General features: G+C 35.2%; 2 protein-coding genes across 2 annotated transcripts in view; both read right to left on the minus strand.

The window, feature by feature from the left end:
- Positions 1–503, minus strand: part of LOC125673384 (protein eva-1 homolog C-like) — a 49,458-nt gene extending 48,955 nt beyond the window's left edge. The window contains exon 1 of the mRNA XM_048909957.2: positions 166–503. Coding sequence (XP_048765914.2) covers positions 166–247 — 82 coding nt within the window. The 5' untranslated portion in view covers positions 248–503. The remainder of the gene's footprint in view (positions 1–165) is intronic.
- Positions 504–1,300: 797 nt separating this feature from the next.
- Positions 1,301–18,839, minus strand: LOC125675456 (uncharacterized). The gene is made up of 9 exons (XM_048913106.2): positions 18,725–18,839; positions 14,216–15,522; positions 13,314–13,399; positions 12,090–12,224; positions 10,725–10,961; positions 9,496–9,664; positions 7,296–7,440; positions 6,282–6,401; positions 1,301–4,304 (listed from the first exon to the last, which is right to left on the minus strand). The coding sequence occupies exons 2-9, from the start codon at positions 15,477–15,479 to the stop codon at positions 3,968–3,970; spliced, it is 2,493 nt and encodes an 830-aa protein (XP_048769063.1). The 5' UTR covers positions 15,480–15,522; positions 18,725–18,839; the 3' UTR covers positions 1,301–3,967.
- Positions 18,840–20,597: the final 1,758 nt, after the last annotated feature.

Raw genomic sequence — 20,597 nt, forward strand, 5'->3', positions numbered from 1 at the left:
TGAATGTGTTTTAAGTTACGACGGAGCATGGCAGACGAAACGGATGGCAAAAGTAGAAAGGAAGGGGTTAACTATGAAAACTGCTACAGAAAGCGGACTACACTGTCCAGAACCCGCTACCCCCTCTTTTAATGTGATAACGCAACTGCCGCCACATCTGCTTACCTGAGTTGCAATCGGATTTTTGCAATAGTTGTATACACAAAACGAAAAAAACTGAGTAGAAATTCCAAAGTAACGGGGTCATGTTTACCCGTCCACTGCGGAGAGGGGTCCCGCACAAGGCACTTTGTCAACAAAATCAATTGTTTTCACAGGTAGATTTATATTCCACGGAAAAATGAAATATTCACTCATATTGAAATCCAAAGAATCTTAAGGAGGCTTAAAGACCATCTTCATGAATTGTCACGCGTTGATTTCCCGTAATTAATCCATTTTGTTTATCCCTTCACCGCTCTTTATCACAGAACATGTGCACTTGTGTACGAGCTTTAGCAAAACTGACATCGTGACGTCACCGCCAACCACGTGTGGTCATTTTCAAGGGGGCGTGGCATCTGTATCTTTAAAAACTTCCAAAACAAATGAATTTAACTTTACAAACAAGGCAGATAATCTAAAGTGCAGTACCGTGAGAAAGCACGTTGCTTGTAAATTCATTAATGGATTAAGAAGTGAAGTTTTGACACAAGATAAATGTAGCGTAGATTGTGTGGACTAAATTCAGATATATACTATCATATATATATATATATTTATATATATACATGTTGCTAAAAGGGGACTTTCATTCCAAAATGTACATTAAAGCCCTGTTGAAATGAGAGAGAGAGAGAGAGAGAGAGAGAGAGAGAGAGAGTTCTCTATTAATACAATTTTCAATATAAAATTAAAAGAGAATCCATGCACAAATAATTCAATCAAACAAAGGTAACACAGTTCAAATGACAAACAACCCCAGCACCAAGGACAGTTTACTGAATACATTGCTAATCAAGGAAGGGTTAATATTTTGGCCCCAAACAAAGAAATGCCTGTTTGGAAGCAAGCTTTTGTTAATGCCCCAACCTTCCCGGGAGAAGTTGCATGACTGAACAGTAGAGATCTTCTCTCTTTTAAACAAAGAAACACTGGCTCTGCTTCAAACATCCCAATCTCCTGCCTTAGTTAATAGTATGCGATCTCTTTCTGCCCAATTAGACCATTTCGCCATGGCCTGTGACCAAGAATTATACACTGTTGCAATCCATTCAAACCTAAAAATATTTAATCCCATTCATAAAATGAAGTAGATGTAAACAGTTTTTTCTTTTATTTGTTGTACTTTAAAGCATAAATCAAACTGCATGCTATAGATACAAGATTACTTGTATATCCATTTGACAGAATTACTGGTGCTATTTGAATAGTAACTTCAAACTTAATATTTAGGAATAGCTTCACATAGCTCCTACACTTCACGTCATTTGAAAAAACTAAAACTTTCCACCAGACATTACATATACTTGTTAAGATTATAAAAGTTTTGTTCAAAATTAGAAATTTTTACGACTTTCATACAAGAAAATACATCACATTCAGAAAAAAGACAATAATTATTCTGACTGGTATTTCGAAACCAAATCATGAACACAAAATGACTCAAGTAAGGCTTTAACCATAAATGTGAAAAATATTCCAATTTTTAAAAACATTTCTCTATTTGTTTGATGTAAATATATATTAAGAAGTATTATTGAAAAAAAAACCTATTTGTTTTCCAGTTTGTACAATGCATTGCTCCTTGTTAATTTTTCAAAAAAGAAATGCAATCAACTGCTCTGTGTAAATTTTTTACAAGAATTGGACAATCTTGTTAAATATTTTCATATTAAATGCAATTACCATCATGAAAATGTCACACAATTCTTCTCTGGCTATACAAATGATTTATAATAATTTGTCATGCCATTCAAACACTCCCAATTGTAATGTGTGTGTGTGCCCCAAGATACAAATCTTGAGCAATAAAGATATTTGTTATGAATTTTGATATAGGTTGTCTTAAAACAAAGCTCTCAAATCTATCTCGACATGTGCTTTCTGTTGTCAACTTCTTCAAACAAACACCCTTGACAAAAACAAATTTTTATTGACAAGTACAGATGTAATATATATTTCTTAAATATGGCTATTTCAAATACATAATTAAAAATTCTTTCATGATCACCCAAAGCCTACACTTAAAATTGAAACCATGCATAAATATAATTGTATCAATAATTCATTTGAAAAATACATTTGATGTTCTGATTAACTGTTTTATACAAACACTTTTCACTACTTTCTTAATATAGACCAGAGGTTAAATTAAACTCTTCTATACAGTTAAAGTGCAGCATGTTTTGTTAATTGAACTTAATTGATATCTCTAATTAGCAAAGAAAAGAACACAAAAAGCAGGATTGAGATAACTGCCAAGTTTCTTGCATTTGAAAAAAAAATCTTTCCTTGATCATGCACAAATTAAACAAGTCCTACAAATACACATTTTGGGAAAAAAGAGATGAAGATTTAATACATTTAATCAAATATCTGAAAAAGGGAGACATGAAGTTGTTCTGGTTAATGAGGGCATGACAATAAGTCTAAAAACTAGTACAAAACTCTGTAACAAAACTTGTATACAGATCATGTAGACACATATTTGTTCTAAGAAAATTCCTAACAAAAAACTAAATTTGGTGTTTTTCAAGAATCAAATCTATATCCTTACACATATATACTATTTGGTGCTATGGTGTGTATACATCTTACATTTGGCACAAATGCAATACAATAAATAAAACAAAACAGATAATAAATTAATGTTATTTTTACAACCTCCGTAATTTCTCAACCTAGGTAAATTCTCTGTATATATATACACGTAATAAATGCCATATAAACTGTTTCACAGGAGTAACAACAATAAATACTGCCCTATATCAAGGTCTCAGTCCAAACAACTGGGACTGTCAGGCTAATATAACAACACTGTATAACACGTGAACACTGAATGCAGCTCTAAGGATTTGGCCCATAGTTTGCAGTATTTGGTTAACATGATTAAATATCTACATATTTCAATATACATTCATTACTATTTATTAGATATACATGTATAATATTTACTAGCACTAATCCATCAATTGCTTCATTTTAAAAATTGTACATGACTGTAGATTATTTCAATATATATTTATTTATCATTTATTAAATATATACAATTTAATAGCACTAATCCATAAGCTGCATCATTTTTAAGTTGTACATGACTGAAGATCCAAAATTTGTCGGAGGCTTTGTCTATCTATACACAGGGAGAGATTGCATTTAATTACTCTTAACATGAGCAACTAAAAAATATTCTTATCAACAAATTATTGCGAATTCATAATCTTGCAAAGTTTTGCAGAAATAAAAGCCTTGCAGATATGACTGGATCTATGGTATAATCTTAAAGGGACTGTTTGCTAATCTTAGGACATAATATTCTGGTTCATCTAAAAATTTGCTCATCAAAAATATAATTTCAAAATTTCAACTTCATTTACAACATAACCTCATTTTTCTTTCTGAATCCTGGGTAAAAGTATTTTGAAATACTAGTTTCATCACAATATCAAAAAAATACAGATTAAAAATCTACTACACGAAATACAAAACTGTGATAAATATCAATTTCATAACATTACAAGCAATATGTGCAATATAAACATGTATACGTACTACTCTCACAATCATTCTGAGAATCTTAAAGATATGACGAACAATGAAATTGTAAAAAAAATTTTTTTCCTAAACTTGAAATAAGATTTTTAAATTTTTTTTTCCATAGTGTAACTTGAAATGTATGATTGAAAAAATTAATATCACCTGAATTCTGTCTTGTATTCTAATATATAAATAAGTCCTCAGATAGCACTGTTGTCTGAATTGAATTTCACGTCCTTATTTGGCCAAAAAACTGCTGATGAGCTTCGACCTCCGCCGTAGTCAGTGGAACAGCATCATAATTAATTCTCTCTACAGGGGGGTGAACAGAAGAACGCCGCCTACCACTGCGGACTGCCTTGGCTTCTTTGTCTACCTCCTGGCCGTCTGCAGACAGAGTCCCCAAGCTGGACGTGATGCCCTCTGCCTTGGTGTGGAGGGACTTTGTGTCGGTCTTCTGTGCACGAGATTGGTCACCACATTTTGCGTCCTGGTTTGGCTTGTCTATTTCTATGTCTATTTCTGGCACCACTTGTAATGGACCTGATTCAGACGACATGGCCTTCCTTCAAGAGTTTGAAAACGAACATTTAGATACAACACCCACTACATGTACTAATGGAGGTCATTTTGATAGATGGATCATATGAAGATACGACACTATATGAATTATATTCAGTCATCACAGATAACAGTATTTTTTACTTGTACTTTTCATGTATTGGACAATTTCAAAATACTATACTAAGCTCTTCCTAAACTTGACTTGTCAGGAGACAACAGTGCTCTCTGTGTGGGCTTGTGAAGAGCTGCAGTACCTAAATCTGTTACATTAATGTGAGAAGCCACCAAGAATTAATTTTGTAACTTTGAATGGAAAAAATCTCCGAGACATTATGATGTTGTAAAAATCATCATTGCAACAATGGAACCAGATAAAAACTACAGTTCCTAAGGAATGACCAGCTGTAGAAACTAAAGCTTGGTCACTCATCCAGAAATGCAGCATCTGAATCATAAATTATTGTATGCTTCCATAAATGCATCATTAAGGTATTCAACGAAAGGAGATTGAACAACTTTGAAAGATTTAAATAAAAATAAATGTTTATTTTTAAATGATGATGAAAGAGAAGTAGATCGAATTCATAGGACAGGTAAATGATTAGATCATCTTTTTGCTGTTGAGAATTTTTGAAAGTTATCTGCCCTTGGCAAAAATAAGAGAAAGCTAATTTATATATATCGAAAAATATGTGCAATAAATGATTAATTTTCATAAATTTATGCAACTTTTTACCAATAGAATTATATAGAAATATGATTTCTTTAAAAACCATTTTAATAAAACATATATTTTCCATAATCTTCAAAGTAAAATCATAGGTGAAAATAAATAAAGCAGTGATCAAAATTTTGTAAATTTCTAGGGTCGGTGACATTCTTTATGATTAATTCTTCAAAATGATACCTTACATAAATCCCACCATTCATTTATTAGATAATAAATAAGACATTTAATACCTTTAATAGTGCAAGTTTGAATCATGTATAGAATTGAACAGTTTCTTAGAAATGGATTGCCTTACTCCTTAATTCTTATTTCTTCAAACTTGGCTTTCAACTTGATCAGATGCTGTGGATATATTAGATTGGATGTTTTGTATGTGTGATATATCTCTGGGAATACTGTGGATATATTAGATTGGATGTTTTGTATGTGTGATATATCTCTGGGAATATTGTGGATATATTAGATTGGATGTTTTGTATGTGTGATATATCTCTGGGAATATTGTGGATATATTAGATTGGATGTTTTGTATGTGTGATATATCTCTGGGAATACTGTGGATATATTAGATTGGATGTTTTGTATGTGTGATATCATATCTCTGGGAATACTGTGGATATATTAGATTGGATGTTTTGTATGTGTGATATCATATCTCTGGGAATACTGTGGATATATTAGATTGGATGTTTTGTATGTGTGATATCATATCTCTGGGAATACTGTGGATATATTAGATTGGATGTTTTGTATGTGTGATATCATATCTCTGGGAATACTGTGGATATGTTAGATTGGATGTTTTGTTTGTGTGATATCATATCTCTGGGAATACTGGGGGGGGGGGGGGGGGGGGGGGTGTCAATGCTAAATCTCCAAATACTACGGGGATACCATATTTAGATCTGCAGACTTAATGGAGGCACAATGTTAGACCTAAAATTCTGCGGATAATAAATCTCTGAACATTCATCCCATCACAATAAAAAAGATGCTACATACCAATTTAGGCTAGTAATATTTGCCATGCAAGATGAAAACGTTTTAATGTTAATGCATGAAACAAAGCAGACAATAGGCACTGAATGCATTAATTAAATGAAACACTTTCTATTCAAGTAGATAAAGGTAAAAAGTTTTTTTTAACCATCACATTGTAAGCATTCCCCGTGTTGTAAATGCGTCCTATATATACATAAGATATTTACTGTAAAACCTGATTGTTTACAGTATTTTACAGGACTGTTACCATTTATCTATGATCCCTGTCAGAGCCATGAGGACTTGTCTGGCTGTGTATCTACTGTCTGGATTCAGGACCAGCAACTTCTTAATGATATTGATGGTATCGGTAGACACTCGCTCATCTCTGAAATTCAGAAGGTGGAATTTTAAAACAGAACTCATTGTCACGTGAAATTTCTCAAAAAACAAAAGTTCAGCATATAAGCTTTATAAATATAGTAAACTTAAAAGTCAATATGATGAAGGCCAAGTAAAATTATGAATTAATTTGGCAGACTGACTTAATATTGTGGAATCATCTAAATTGGGGGGGGGACCAGTTTATGTGGATTGCCAAAATTTTACGATTTTGTTGGGATGTAATTTCGTGGATATGGTTCTTGTACATTGAAACATCCTATAAGGTGTGCATTTTCTTGTGGTTTAAAAATTCAATAGTGACTGTTTTGCATAAAATGAGTCAAAATTATAAAAAAAAATCTGAAAAAGATAAGTATAATAATATATTTGTTGAATATACTGATAACTCTTAATTCTAACGCCCATCCATCACAGATGTATATTTTTAAGCTCTTTTGTTCATATTTTAAAATGGAAGCTGTTGCTGTGGTACTACACAAGGACTTCAGGATTTATTACAGCAGCAGATCTGTGGCTCTCTGAGATAATATTGAGACAAACCAAGGAGCTACAGATCCACCCCTTATGAAAACCGGCAATTTAAAGAGCACAGAAATCTGCATACAGTTGAGACCTTACATCACTGCAATTTACAGAGCACAAAAATCTGCACACAGATGAGACCTTACATCACTGCATTCTTGCATCGTCATCTCATAAATTTAAAATCTAAAAATTCTTAATATATGTCCCCACTATACTTGTGTCTTAACATTTCTGTGCGGTAAATCGAAGGTTTTTATAAGGGGTGGATCTGTAGCTCTCTGGTCTGTCCCAATCTTCTCCCAGACAGCCACAGATCTGCAGTTAGGTTTATACTGACTTTCTTTATACTTACTGTGGAATGCTGTAACCAGCTGCTTTAATTTTGGAAAAGAGTTTTTGTGGCACCACATCATAGAACGGGAACTGTCCATAAAGCATTGTGAACAGAACTACCCCTAAAGCCCACATGTCACTGGGCTTCCCAAGGTACGGCTTAGCTAAAACAAACCCAAAAAACCATAAACATTAGATGGCAACACTGTCAGTGAAAAAAAAAACCAACTAAAAGGAGATTGTTTGTACAACACATGTCCATCTTAAGTAGGCATTGATCGGAATATCAATATGTGCAAAGACATTTTCACAATGCAAGAGTTGTCTCCTTAATGCTACTCATTTCAGTTGAAATTTGTTTTTCTTTAGGAGAAGACATATCAAGTCTGACAGAGTGCTTGGCACATCCGTTTGGAACTATTCATTGTGAAAGCTTTCTATGCATGTTTGACCTGATATTTTGGACATCCATATGAACGGTACTTAATTGTCATAAAATTGAATATTTAAGTGTTGATGTAGATCACAATGTTTCTAATACCCATCACAAATATTTACATAATACTGAAGTCTACGGAACTTATGAAATGAAAATGTTTACATTAGTTCTCCCCACACCATTCTAAAATATTTATATTTCCAATGTCTTTGCATTTGATAACTTTACATATTGTCAGGATAGCCATTCCTAATGCACTTTATGGAGTAGGCCAGTGTGAAGCATCACAGTTCATACCCTCATGTATTTTAAAAAATGAAATTTATTTCTTAAGTGTAAAATCAATAATTTCCATGATTTACACTGAATATTGTGGTACATGTATGGACAAAAATTATAATTTTCAGTGAAAAAGGAAACTCCATTAGGAATCATCAGAAAACTACTAAAGTCAACCCAGACTCACCAAATCATGACATTGGGATGGGTGGTTTCTAAGTGATGTGACCTTGACCTTTAACCTCAAAATGTATAGGTGTCTTCCTTTAGCTATCACAAACTCATGTGCAAATTAAGAAGACTATTCTTTTTAAAATAAAAGAAGAACAAATGACAATATGCTACACATCATGAATGGCAATGATTTGCATAAAATACAACAAATTACCTTTAAATCTTATCTTAATGTTTACCTGAATGGCAAGATGTTGAAAATATGGAAATGGCATTACTCATGTACTTTTTCTATTTGAATATACATATATGAGTGGTTAATACTATGTTCAAAAGGGGAAAACTCTCAAAAAAATCAAATCAAAATTTTCTGCGAATATGCACATCTACACAGTATGTCCTTATTAACTACAAAGTTTCACGAAATTCTGTTTAGCTGACAAAAACAGGACTGACAGACAGGTCAAAAACATACCCTGCAAAACTTGTACACTAAATAATGTTACATTTAATTACCACTGAGTAATGTTACAGTTAATTATCACTAAGTAATGTTACATATAATTACCATTAAGTAATGATACATTTAATTACCACTGAGTAATGTCACAGTTAATTACCATTAAGTAATGTTACATTTAATTACCACTGAGTAATGTTACATATAATTACCACTGAGTATTGTTACAGTTTATTATCACTAAGTAATGTTACATTTAATTACCACCAAGTAAAGTTACATTTAATTACCATTAAGTAATGTTACATTTCATTATCACTAAGTAATGTTACAGTTAATTGCCACCAAGTAAAGTTACATTTAATTACCATTAAGTAATGTTACATTTAATTACCATTAAGTAATGTTACATTTAATTACCATTAAGTAATGTTACATTTAATTACCATGGAGTAATGTTACAGGTAATTACCATGGAGTAATGTTACATTTAATTACCATTAAGTAATGTTACATTTAATTATCACTAAGTAATGATACAGTAAATTACCACCAAGTAAAGTTACATTTAAGTACCATTAAGTAATGATACATTTAATTACCATTAAGTAATGTTACATTTAATTACCATTAAGTAATGTTACATTTAATTACCATGGAGTAATGTTACAGGTAATTACCATTAAGTAATGTTACATTTAATTACCATGGAGTAATGCTACATTTAATTACTATTAAGTAATGTTACATTTAATTATCACTAAGTAATGATACAGTAAATTACCACCAAGTAAAGTTACATTTAAGTACCATTAAGTAATGATACAAGTAATTACCATGGAGCAATGTTACGTTACAGGTAATTACCACTAAGAACATCCGGACTGATGTACGCTGGACTCCCTCTCTGATCTTTGAGGTAATCCTTTTCTGAAACCAGGTGCTTTCCCAGACAGAAATTGGTTATTGTGATCCTCCGTGATCTCTTATTTAACATCATGTTACCCAGTTTCAGGTCTCGGTGGACAATATTTTTCTGGAAAACAATAACTCAATATTTTTACCATTAAACTCTGACATTTTTAAAAGAAGTTTTCAAAAATAAATAAACATGAGGCCAATGGGCCTTGATGCTCACCTGGGTATGCACATGTTTTGGTTTTTAGAAATTATTATGTTTCGTGTGTGCTTTAGATACTTTTCCATTTTTATACTTTGTACTAGATAATAGATATATTGGTTTCATTATCATACACAATTGATAATTTACAATTTTTTTTATGACATAGTAACTTTTATCAAATCACAGTGAAATGCATTTTCTACTTGAGTTCTAAAAGATCATTTGCTGAATGCAGCTATCCAATAAATTCTTTATCAAGGAAAAAAAAAAAACAACCCAATTTAAACTTTGCCTGCTTCATTTCCAGGAGTGAAGAAGACTTTCTAAAATATATTGCATTTTCAAAATATGATCGACTAAGCCCCATCCTGGAACTTGAACCCAGGGTAATAAATTTCATACTGTTCATTATAATCATACAAATGGTTTGTCTGCCTAATGTCCACCAGAAAGTCAATTTTTTGTTGCATTTTCAATACATAATGTATGTAACCAATCTAACCCCACCCTGGTACATGAACCCTGGGGTCAATTTTGGTGGAGGGTGCAACGCCCATTATAACCATGCAGATATTTTGCCTATTTGATGTCCAGAAGTAAAGAAGATTTTTCAAGATTACATTAGCTTTGATGGTTTTGACTACACTTCTCAGACCTAAGGGAGGCAGAGACCTCCTTGAAATTCACAATTTTTGATCCCCTTGACCCACAGATGCTATAAACCAAACTCAGTTCAAATTGATCTAGCCATTATAGAAAAGAAGTTGAAAATGTTCATAAGTTTACGACAGACGCATGACGTCAGACGAGAAAAGATAGCAACAGGACACCCGAGTTACTAGAGTGACCTAAAGATATAGTTTTAATGCTAAATTACTCCGAGAGAATTTGACTGAAGTTTTTGTTATTTGTAGATAAATTTTCATTCTTTGGTTTCATCTGAGAGAAATCTCCTTTTTCTTGAGGTAAATACCTTATGAAGACTCTCAACGATACGGACAATGTCATAGAAAATGACAATGGCTTCCTTTTCTGACAGCTTTTTCTCTTTGATGACGTAGTGCTGTAAGTTGATGAGATCCGCATTCTTACTGCTGAAATCATGGGGAGTCAGACAGTCCAGTACCAGACAAAGGCGTGTCGTTTTCCGTCCGGTGAACTCCACATGACCCCAATGGTCCAACGTGTCCCGTTCTTCCCATGCCTCATCCTGTAATAAGAAAACATATATTTAATCGCATCTAAAACATCACTGGTATTATCGAACTGCATTACTACAGTAACCATCATTCAACATGGCAACAGCAGGGAAAGGTATGAAATTCTCAGACCGAGTACTTGCTTAATATGAAGATTATCTTAATTTTCAAAGCTTCAATGTTCTCTACATTCTTCTTTCACTTCAACTCTACAAGTCACAACATATACAGGTGACTCTACAAGTCACAACATATACAGGTGACTCTACAAGTCACAACATATACAGGTGACTCTACAAGTCACAACATATACAGGTGACTCTACAAGTCACAACATATACAGGTGACTCTACAAGTCACAACATATACAGGTGACTCTACAAGTCACAACATATACAGGTGACTCTACAAGTTACAACATATACAGGTGACTCTACAAGTTACAACATATACAGGTGACTCTACAAGTTACAACATATACAGGTGACTCTACAAGTCACAACATATACAGGTGACTCTACAAGTCACAACATATACAGGTGACTCTTGAAAACCCAAAGTCTATGGAACCACAATAAAACAGAGAGGGAGAATCTGAGTTTTCAAGAGATTGGAAATCAGCACTTCAATAAACCAATTTAAACTTTTACACTAATTATCAAGTCGTCAAATCACCTTTCCCTAAACTGCTTTAACATGGCCTCTCGCGTAAGGTCAATGTGATACTTCTATGGTGATGAGTGACCAACAGCATGTGTTAAAAACAAGCACTTTGAGGTATTGTAAGTAAATCATAAGGATTATATATGTAAAAAGATTAAAATTTCACTTCTTGAGATCGAAAAAATGAAAGTATACATGCTTATTTATATACGGAAAAATTTGGGTTTGGGAGAGATTGAAAACTCACAAACATTTAAGTTCAAGCTATTGAGTCACATGTACACGTAATGACAGTTGTCTTTACACCACAAATACAGCCCATGATGGTGGACCACACCCCCTACTCTTACATTAAACAGCCCATGATGGTGGACCACACCCCCTACTCTTACTTTAAACAGCTCATGATGGTGGACCACACCCCCTACTCTTACATTAAACAGCCCATGATGGTGGACCACACCCCCTATTCTTACTTTAAACAACCCATGATGATGGACCACTCCCTCTTGGTCCCTCAGTAGACTCAGCAAGGAGTACTCTGTATGCAGTAACATCTTGCCCTGTTTACCATCCTGAGTTTCTCTTCCTGTTTTTTCCAAAGTCAAAATCTACAAAACACAATGGAAATGTATTAATATTTTCTTAATATCAATCAAATTATATGAAACTCAATAAAATAGCTATGTTTTAAAGAATTTTGGTTATAAGAGGCTCTTAAGGTGAGGGAAAAAATGAAATACATGTACAATTGGTTTTGAAAGTAAATCCATTTCCCCAAAAAATATTCATTTTATTATATCATAATGTTTATGCCACAAGTACATATTCTATGTTACTTGATCAAAATGGAGAACACCAAGACCCCCCCCCCCCCCCCCCAAAAAAAAAACAAACACAAATCTCCCCCATCCAGATTTTCACAAATCAAAATTTGTACTGAAATTACTCATTTTCTGTGATTTGGCAAAATCCTGGAAATCAGACTGAATTATGATGTCATACACACAAATTGCAGGCATCATAGTGGAATATTGACTGAATACGCAAGTTTTGAGAGGCATCTGAATAATTTCCTTCAGAGAACTCTCCTACACAGTAAGGTGTGGAACAATTTGTTTATGGTACTTGCAGAGTTGGGACAAAATGCCTATCACAGCACAGTGAATATACATAGCAAGTTTCATATACGCAGTTTCATCACCCAAATTTGATTAACACAAGTAAGTATTTAGTATGAGTAAATTAACACATGAACAGATCACATATATGATAGTACTCGTAAATATGAAATTGTTTTTATGATTTCATTTTAGTATTACATTTTTTTCAATAGTATTTTATATTTCCAACATTTACATCTTTCAACAGCAGCTGCTTTTCATTTTCTTACTTAATGACTGTAGGTGCACTCTGTCGCACTTATGCATTCAGAGTAGCACTAAATGCACCTCCTACACAGAAGAACTCTTATTTCAAAAATTGCATATACATGTTATACACATGAAAAGCATGGACCATAATAGGATATTCATTGATTACGTACTTCTCAATCCCAGTATATATTGTATGTACTTTCAAACTGTGATTAAAGTACTATTATGTGGCCATTTTACTTTTCACCAATAGTGTACCTGTACACATGTTAATTTTTAGGATGATAAACAGGCACATTCCCATTAAGGGATACTTTCAGTTACCTTCAGAGTGTAGAAGTCATCTGTTTTTTCCTTTCTGGCTAGACACTGGACAATGCTCCTGACTGGGGAGGAACCCAGTATTGGACCTGTATAAATATTGAAATGGTCAATGAATGAATGTGCCCCCAGTACATACATCAGGAAAATAAAGGAAAGTCTTTCTCTTTTTTTAAAACATGTAACTTCTATTGTTACTCTGTAACAAAATGAATAAATTGTATCTCGTCCTAACTGCCTTTCTTGTCACCTAACCTCGACTTTACATTATATAATGGATTGATACTCGTGACATGCTACAGTAATTTCATTTAACAAAGTCTCACTGCTTCTGAGAAGATTCTTAATATATTGCACTGTATCAGATGTACATGTACTTTAACACCAATAGTGTTGTAGAAGGAATCGGAACAGTTCTGGCCAAAAGAGATTTGGTTTGAACCAACGTTCGTTCAGTCATAAATGCAGATTTTTAGGATTAATAAAATAATTCAACACAATGATGTTTTTACGATTGAAAAATATTTTTTCCTATATAGTACAAGTATTTCTGAGCAAAGTCTTTTAAGTTGTGCCTAATTTTTGCATTGAAACATTGCTCTTGTCGACACAGTGATCCATACATAATCCTCTGGTGTAGCTAATATAATGATACTGTTTGGAAATTAATCACGTTGTACATTAGGTCTTGTGTTTTGGAATATTGTAAATTCCTAAATATAAGTGAGGAATTTATTTATATGCGTAATTTTGCGAGAAGCATCACTTGCGAATTCAAATTACTTGCTTTTATTTTTATGTTGCTAAAACACTTGTAAAGACTCTTGATAAACAGAGCACTCGCGAATTTATGTTCTCACGATTTGACGTATACGGTAGTCGCATAAATAAGGAAGTTACAGTACCTAACAGATATGGTCCAGCTGTCTTGATTCCCACACTGGAAGGAGGGACAGCATTTCCAGACAGCGCCTCTCCACAGGACTGAGACAATTTTCCTTTGGGTGATGTAGATACTGAATACATTTCCTGAGATGATGTACAATCTGCAGGTGACTGGAATGGTGAAAAGTTATAGAGATCCTCTTGGGAAAATGATATTGTTGAAGGTAGCTCTAGTGAAGATCTGAAAGATGCATCATCAGGTTGTCCCAGAGGATAAAGTGGAAATAAGCCATCCGACGGTAGCTGGAGCAAGGTGGACGAACAGCCTGCCGCAGGTTGGTGTGACAACATTGGTGAGTTTTCATGACTGGCCAACAGAGCTCTGCGACGACTATATGCACTTCTTACAGTCTCCGAGGCAGTCAAATTTCTCACGTGCTCTGCTGACGGAGTTCTTGACAACTGCCCCCGGATGTTTCTGGGTGACGATCTACTCTCCCTTTCCCTCTGATGCTGGTTTACCACAAAGTCATGCTGAGGGTGTACACCTGTGCCATCTTGTATCGATGTTCTACTGGGCAAAGGACGCTCAACTCTTGTTCTTGAATTTGACTGAGCATTATTACCCGTAGCTCTTTGGGCCAACCTCTCTACCAGCTCTCTCTGATACCTAGCACTATTCACTGACGTACGTATGTCTGCACTATTTCTTAGATTGTTAATATGGTTTGATGACTGATGAGAGGTCGAAGGTCTAGCGGGTGATTTGACTTGACTTTTAGCTTCACTCTGACTCAATGAATGAACAACAGGGTGACCAGATTTCTTTGTCTTTCTTGTGTCAGGTACTACAACATGAGAACTAAAAACAAACGGGTTTTTGGAGGTGGATGCCACGGACCTCTGTAACTGTGGAACCTTTGCATCCGCCTCACCTCTCCCCCCATGGTTTTGTAGACCAGATTTTCTGTTTCCCACATTTGGATTGGACAATTCTTGGGAACCCCCCGCTATTTGTTTTCTATGCCTATATGATGATTCTCTTTCAGAATCCTCATGCTTTCTTTTTTCTGCTCGTTTTGGTACACTGCCGGTATTCTCAGCTGGCCCAGATTGTTGGGCAGAGACTTGGGAAGAGTTTGAATTTTGAATCTGTTGGTTGGGCTCTCTTTCCGTTATATGCAGTCCTGACTGGCTTTCTGTTGGTGATGTCTGCTCTTGAGATTCCAAGGGGCTGTTTTCTACCAGATGTGTTAATGGTGCAGGTAAATGAGACTTCTTCATTATAGAAGGTCCATCTTGTCTTTTGCTGTCAATCAGTGGTTATCTAATAAATAATACAGAAAAGCTTAAATAATACACCCCACTACTACTCATACAATAGGATAGATATATATGATAAATAAGCATTCTACAAGAATTATCATGATTCAATTCATCATTTACAAAGAAATCTAGAAAGTAATATTGCATCCTTGACATATTCTTATTATTAGAAGGTTTGTGGTTCCTGTTTCTCAATCTAATCCATTTTTCGATCCCGACCCCCCTGTTTTAAAGACCCATTTCATGGCTATATAGTTACCGAAAAAGTAGGTCGTGACTTAATCACAACAGATGTTATTATGGCCAGGGTCTACCCAAGTGATAATTATTGTACACAATGAAATACATGTACATAGAAAGTAAAAATATATATTAAAAATCTACCTATATCCATCGTTTAGAAATTAAGAATAAAAATCAGTATATGCACCCAGGGGTGCATGAGCCGAGTTGCATGGGATACATTGTAAAGCCAGGAATGATGTGGCATATTTATAATTGTGAAGAACTAATTTCAGTTTTAAACTTTTCGAGTTACAGTCCAGAAACCATATTTGTCTGAAGTTTTCAATCTATATTCGGTCACTGTGACTTTGACCTTTGTTCTCCAAAATCAATAGAGGTCTTGCTTTGCTGGTATCCAACAATATATCCAAGTTTCATTTGTTTCAAATTAAAAATTTTCGAGTTATCCTCCAGAAACCAAATTTTTTTTGGGAATTTTAAATATATTTTCAGTCAGTGACCTTGACCTTTGACCTATTTTCTCCAAAATCAATAGTGGTTTTCCTTACCTGGTACACAACAATATCTTAAAGTATCATTTGATTCGGATTTAAACTTTCTGAGTTATCCTCCGGAAACCAATTTTTTTTTGGAATTTTAAATCTATTTTCGGTCACTGTGACCTTGACCTTTGACGTATTTTCTCCAAAATCAATAGGAGTCTTCCTTACCTGGTACACAACAATATCTTAAAATATCATTTGATTCGAATTTAAACTTTCGGAGTTATCATCCGGAAACAAAATTTTTCTGAAATTTTCATTCTATATTCGGTCACTGTGACCTTGACCTTGGATCTTTTTCCTCCAAAATCAATAGGGGTCTTCCTTACCTGGTACCCAACAATATATCAAAGTTTCATTTGATTCGGATTTAAACTTTCGGAGTTATCATCCGGAAACCAAATTTTTCTGAAATTTTCATTCTATTTTTGGTCACTGTGACCTTGACCTTTGACCTTTTTTCTCTCCAAAATCAATAGGGGTTTTCCTTGCCTGGTACCTAACAATATATCAAAGTTTCATTTGATTAGATTGTAAACTTTTCGAGTTATCATCCGGAAACCGATTGTTGACGCCCGCCCGCATCGAAAATACATATCTAAATTGATTAGGAAGTATTATTTATCAATTTTATTGATTTGACCGATTAGTTTGATGATGTTAGCCAACATTTCTTGTGGTTTACTGGTTAATCGAACCATTAGGACTTTTGTTCTCAGCGACAATGCATAGTTGACAGAGACAATCCATGCATTCTGTTAATGGTGCTTGAGATCCGGGCATTCTGTTAATGGTGCTTGAGGAGGAAGGGAAGCTGATGCTGATACTTGGAGAACTCATTATTTTTCTGGATCTCAATTCCAACTTTCATACGAAATAAAGCTTAAATCGCCACTAACTTCTCTACTGATAGTTGTACAGTGACTTTTTTTTTTAAACATTTTTTTCGGGATTCGATTTGACTGTGACAAACTCATTTCTAATGATTAAATATTTAGTTCAAGTAATTATTGACTCACAAGTAAAAAAAAAATGCAAAATCATTTTTGTGGTGATAGACTGACAGTTGATTGCCATCAGCACATCAGATCTCAGATGCCCAGCTGATATGCTTGGCTGAATCTGTCAGTCAGGGCCTGAGCTATTGTCTACTTTAAAAAATATAAACATGTTTGATCCTTGATATATGGTGATAAACCAGATTTACAGTTGGGAGACAAGAATGAGTTTGCAATCTGAAGTTCCTCATATATTTCATACAAACCCAACCTTTTTAATAATGATAATTTTGCATAAAATCAACAGGGTAATTTTTGTTTGCAAAACCATTTTTATGGTATTCCACTCAAGAGAGCCTAGTCTTTACTGCCATTGCCCTTTTGTCTAAATCACCACTGCCTACATTGCTTAGTTTAAGCACATAAAAGCAACAACAGAGTCAAAGAGTAGGTGTACGCTGATTATGCTGGAAATGAAACAAAGTACTTTCCAATCTTGATGTACTCAGGGCATAGCAAGACCCACTGGGGAGGGAGGGTCCCTGTTGACAAGGATTTAAAATTGACATCTCCCTCGAAATCTGCATCAACACCTTCACTCTGTACAGTTGGCTTGCTTCAGTCAAAAATGTGCATTTAATAATCAATTAGCTAGCAGTTCGCAGTGGGAGTGAACAGCTATCAGTGGGCGATGGCAGGAAACTAGGAAAGCAGTGACAGGTGGTTGTCATTTACACATTTATTTTACTATAATCACAGCAGATATATATGTAAATTCAATTAAAACTACAATATTGTCACCAGAACCACTGACTATAATAGCAGCAATAATTTAAATCAGAGACGCATATAAGCGCTCACTCACTCACCAATGTGACTAAAAAGTCTGTGGGCTCAGGGATGTTTTAGGGTCTGTAGGGGGCCGAAATAAGGCCCCATTCCCAATGCAAAAAAGCAGGTATCTTTCCCCAATTTTCGCTTTGAAATTGAGATGTACTCCATGAGTGTTTTTCTCGAATATATGGGATATATTGACTCTCGACAGAGAGAGATAATCGCGTTTTTCCGAGAATATCTCGCTATAAGGGAAGTGTTCCCAACCTGACGTATATATATAGCCTATTCATAAATTATATATACACGCACACACAGTCATGAGTGTCACACACTCACATAGTGACACTCACTCACACATATATAAACACACACAGGTACTTGATCTTAACTATTATATGAATATGCATGACGCTGATCAATTAATGAATTCATAAATTTTATACACTGTTGACTGCAGACCTACAGGCTACAGCAAATGACCCATTGGCATGTGCCCCGATTGTGTGTGACCTAATATAAAAGCGTGTCGATGAATAATACAACAAAACGTGTATCGTCAAAAGGAAAATGTTCTTCTTACCTCCAGTAGAAGTGATTTAAACTGCACGGTAAGCAAGAATGCAGAGTAGTCAAAATATTGACTTCTCTGTACTCCAGTTCCTGTTATGAATTTTTCTGCTAGATGGCGCTAACTTGAGTATAAAATAAAACACATTCCTGACAGCATTTTAATTTCCGGTTCCATTATCAATCTCTTTGAAAACGCACACTTGCCTTATGACCTCTGGGTAAAGTTTAAAGATAAAGCCAAAATTGAGTATGTGTTCAAATACTGTAAACTTGAAAATTATCACTAATGGTGTCACCCCCTCCTCTACAATTATTATTGATCCCACCGGGCTCGGGGTATTTAACAATGTTAATCACTTTTCATAACATAATTGTTTTCACATCAGTGGGGACAAAATAAAAGACAAGCAACATGTACAAAAAATATACTACTAACTAACTGTTGCAATGTTACATGCTGACCTACGAGAAAGAGGTGAAAGAATGATCTGCATTATCTCCCTGTCACCGAGGTTCTAAGCCCTTGAGATGTTATTGGTCATTACTTATCTATGTACAGACACTATCAAGGGGCGGTGGTCTAGGAAATTCATCACAACATATTTAATGTAGATCAACAATACATGTATCATCATAACTATACCAGGACGGGAGAAAATGCAACGGGGCAGATCGACAGATCGGGATTCGAACCCAGGCTCCCTAGGTATGCTCTACCAACTGAGCTATCTGGCCACCAGTGATCGAACCCGTCTGACTATCACATCCCACTCTCAAAAGGTATTCACACCTTGAAGACACTATGATCAACCCAGGATCTTAATCCCATGTCTATGACTCTCTATCATGCTTTGGAATGCTGTTCTCTCATCCCCAGCTGGTACCTTCCCGGCAGCAGTGGTGTTCTGGTGATACTGAACCAGTGAACGAATGTCATTCAGTCTCTCCTTCACCTTTTGAAATCTATAGAGTTTTTTCCTGGCCCTCAGGATACCCAGTACTTTAAAATTCCTCTGCCTCTAAAGCTGCTTGGTCTGCCTGTTTTATCTTCCTGTCCTCATTTTTGGCCAGCGCATCTCGAAGGATTGATGACATTTGACTGCTGAAGCATATGGAGTATTGAGTGGTCACCCTTGCCTGGCAAGGGACAGAACCAGTCGTTTGATGTAGGCCAGAAGCTGGGTGAAACATCAGGTATCCATGTTCCCCTGGTTGACATGGATCACTTTCACCTCTGATCTGCTACTCGGTGTGTCAATCTTTGGATACGACATGGAGGAGAATGAGCTTTCACTGCCCTCGTCCACAGCTGAACTACTGGTGGGTTCTTCTCCCCCGCGGGCCTGCTCTCGAAGTTCACGCAGCTGGGTTAGGGTTCCAGTCTTGGTCTCACATTCAGTTATTTTCTTGTCATATTCCTTCATTCTCTTCATTACCTTGTCTTGGTGTATGACGATGTCCCCAAGAGAATCTTGGGTGAGAAGACCATTCCAGTAACTATTTGAGGTGGGTAGACAGAGCACTACCAATGTGCACATTCTCCCAATAATCAAATGGATTTTATGCCCCTTAGCTAAAGCAGGCTGACCAGTTCTCAAGGTTTGCACATTTCTTGCTCTCACCTGCTTAATGTATTCATCTTCATCAGTCATCAAACTCTCACTAGGAGTAAGTTCAGAGGCAGTGTAATTGTACAAAGAGTTGGCATTCATCCAAACAGGGGGTGATGCTTCCCGAACAAAATTATTTACACTGGCATGCACCATCAGTTGTTCGGACAGTCTCTGATCCTGTAGGGAACTCGTTGACGGAGCAATATTAAGCCAGTGCAAATAATTCTGTTCTGGAAGCATCCCCTTTTGTTTTGGCCGTTTCGAAGTAAA

The sequence above is a fragment of the Ostrea edulis genome, chromosome 3, assembly GCF_947568905.1.
Source record: "Ostrea edulis chromosome 3, xbOstEdul1.1, whole genome shotgun sequence".
In the NCBI taxonomy this organism is placed as follows: domain Eukaryota; kingdom Metazoa; phylum Mollusca; class Bivalvia; order Ostreida; family Ostreidae; genus Ostrea; species Ostrea edulis.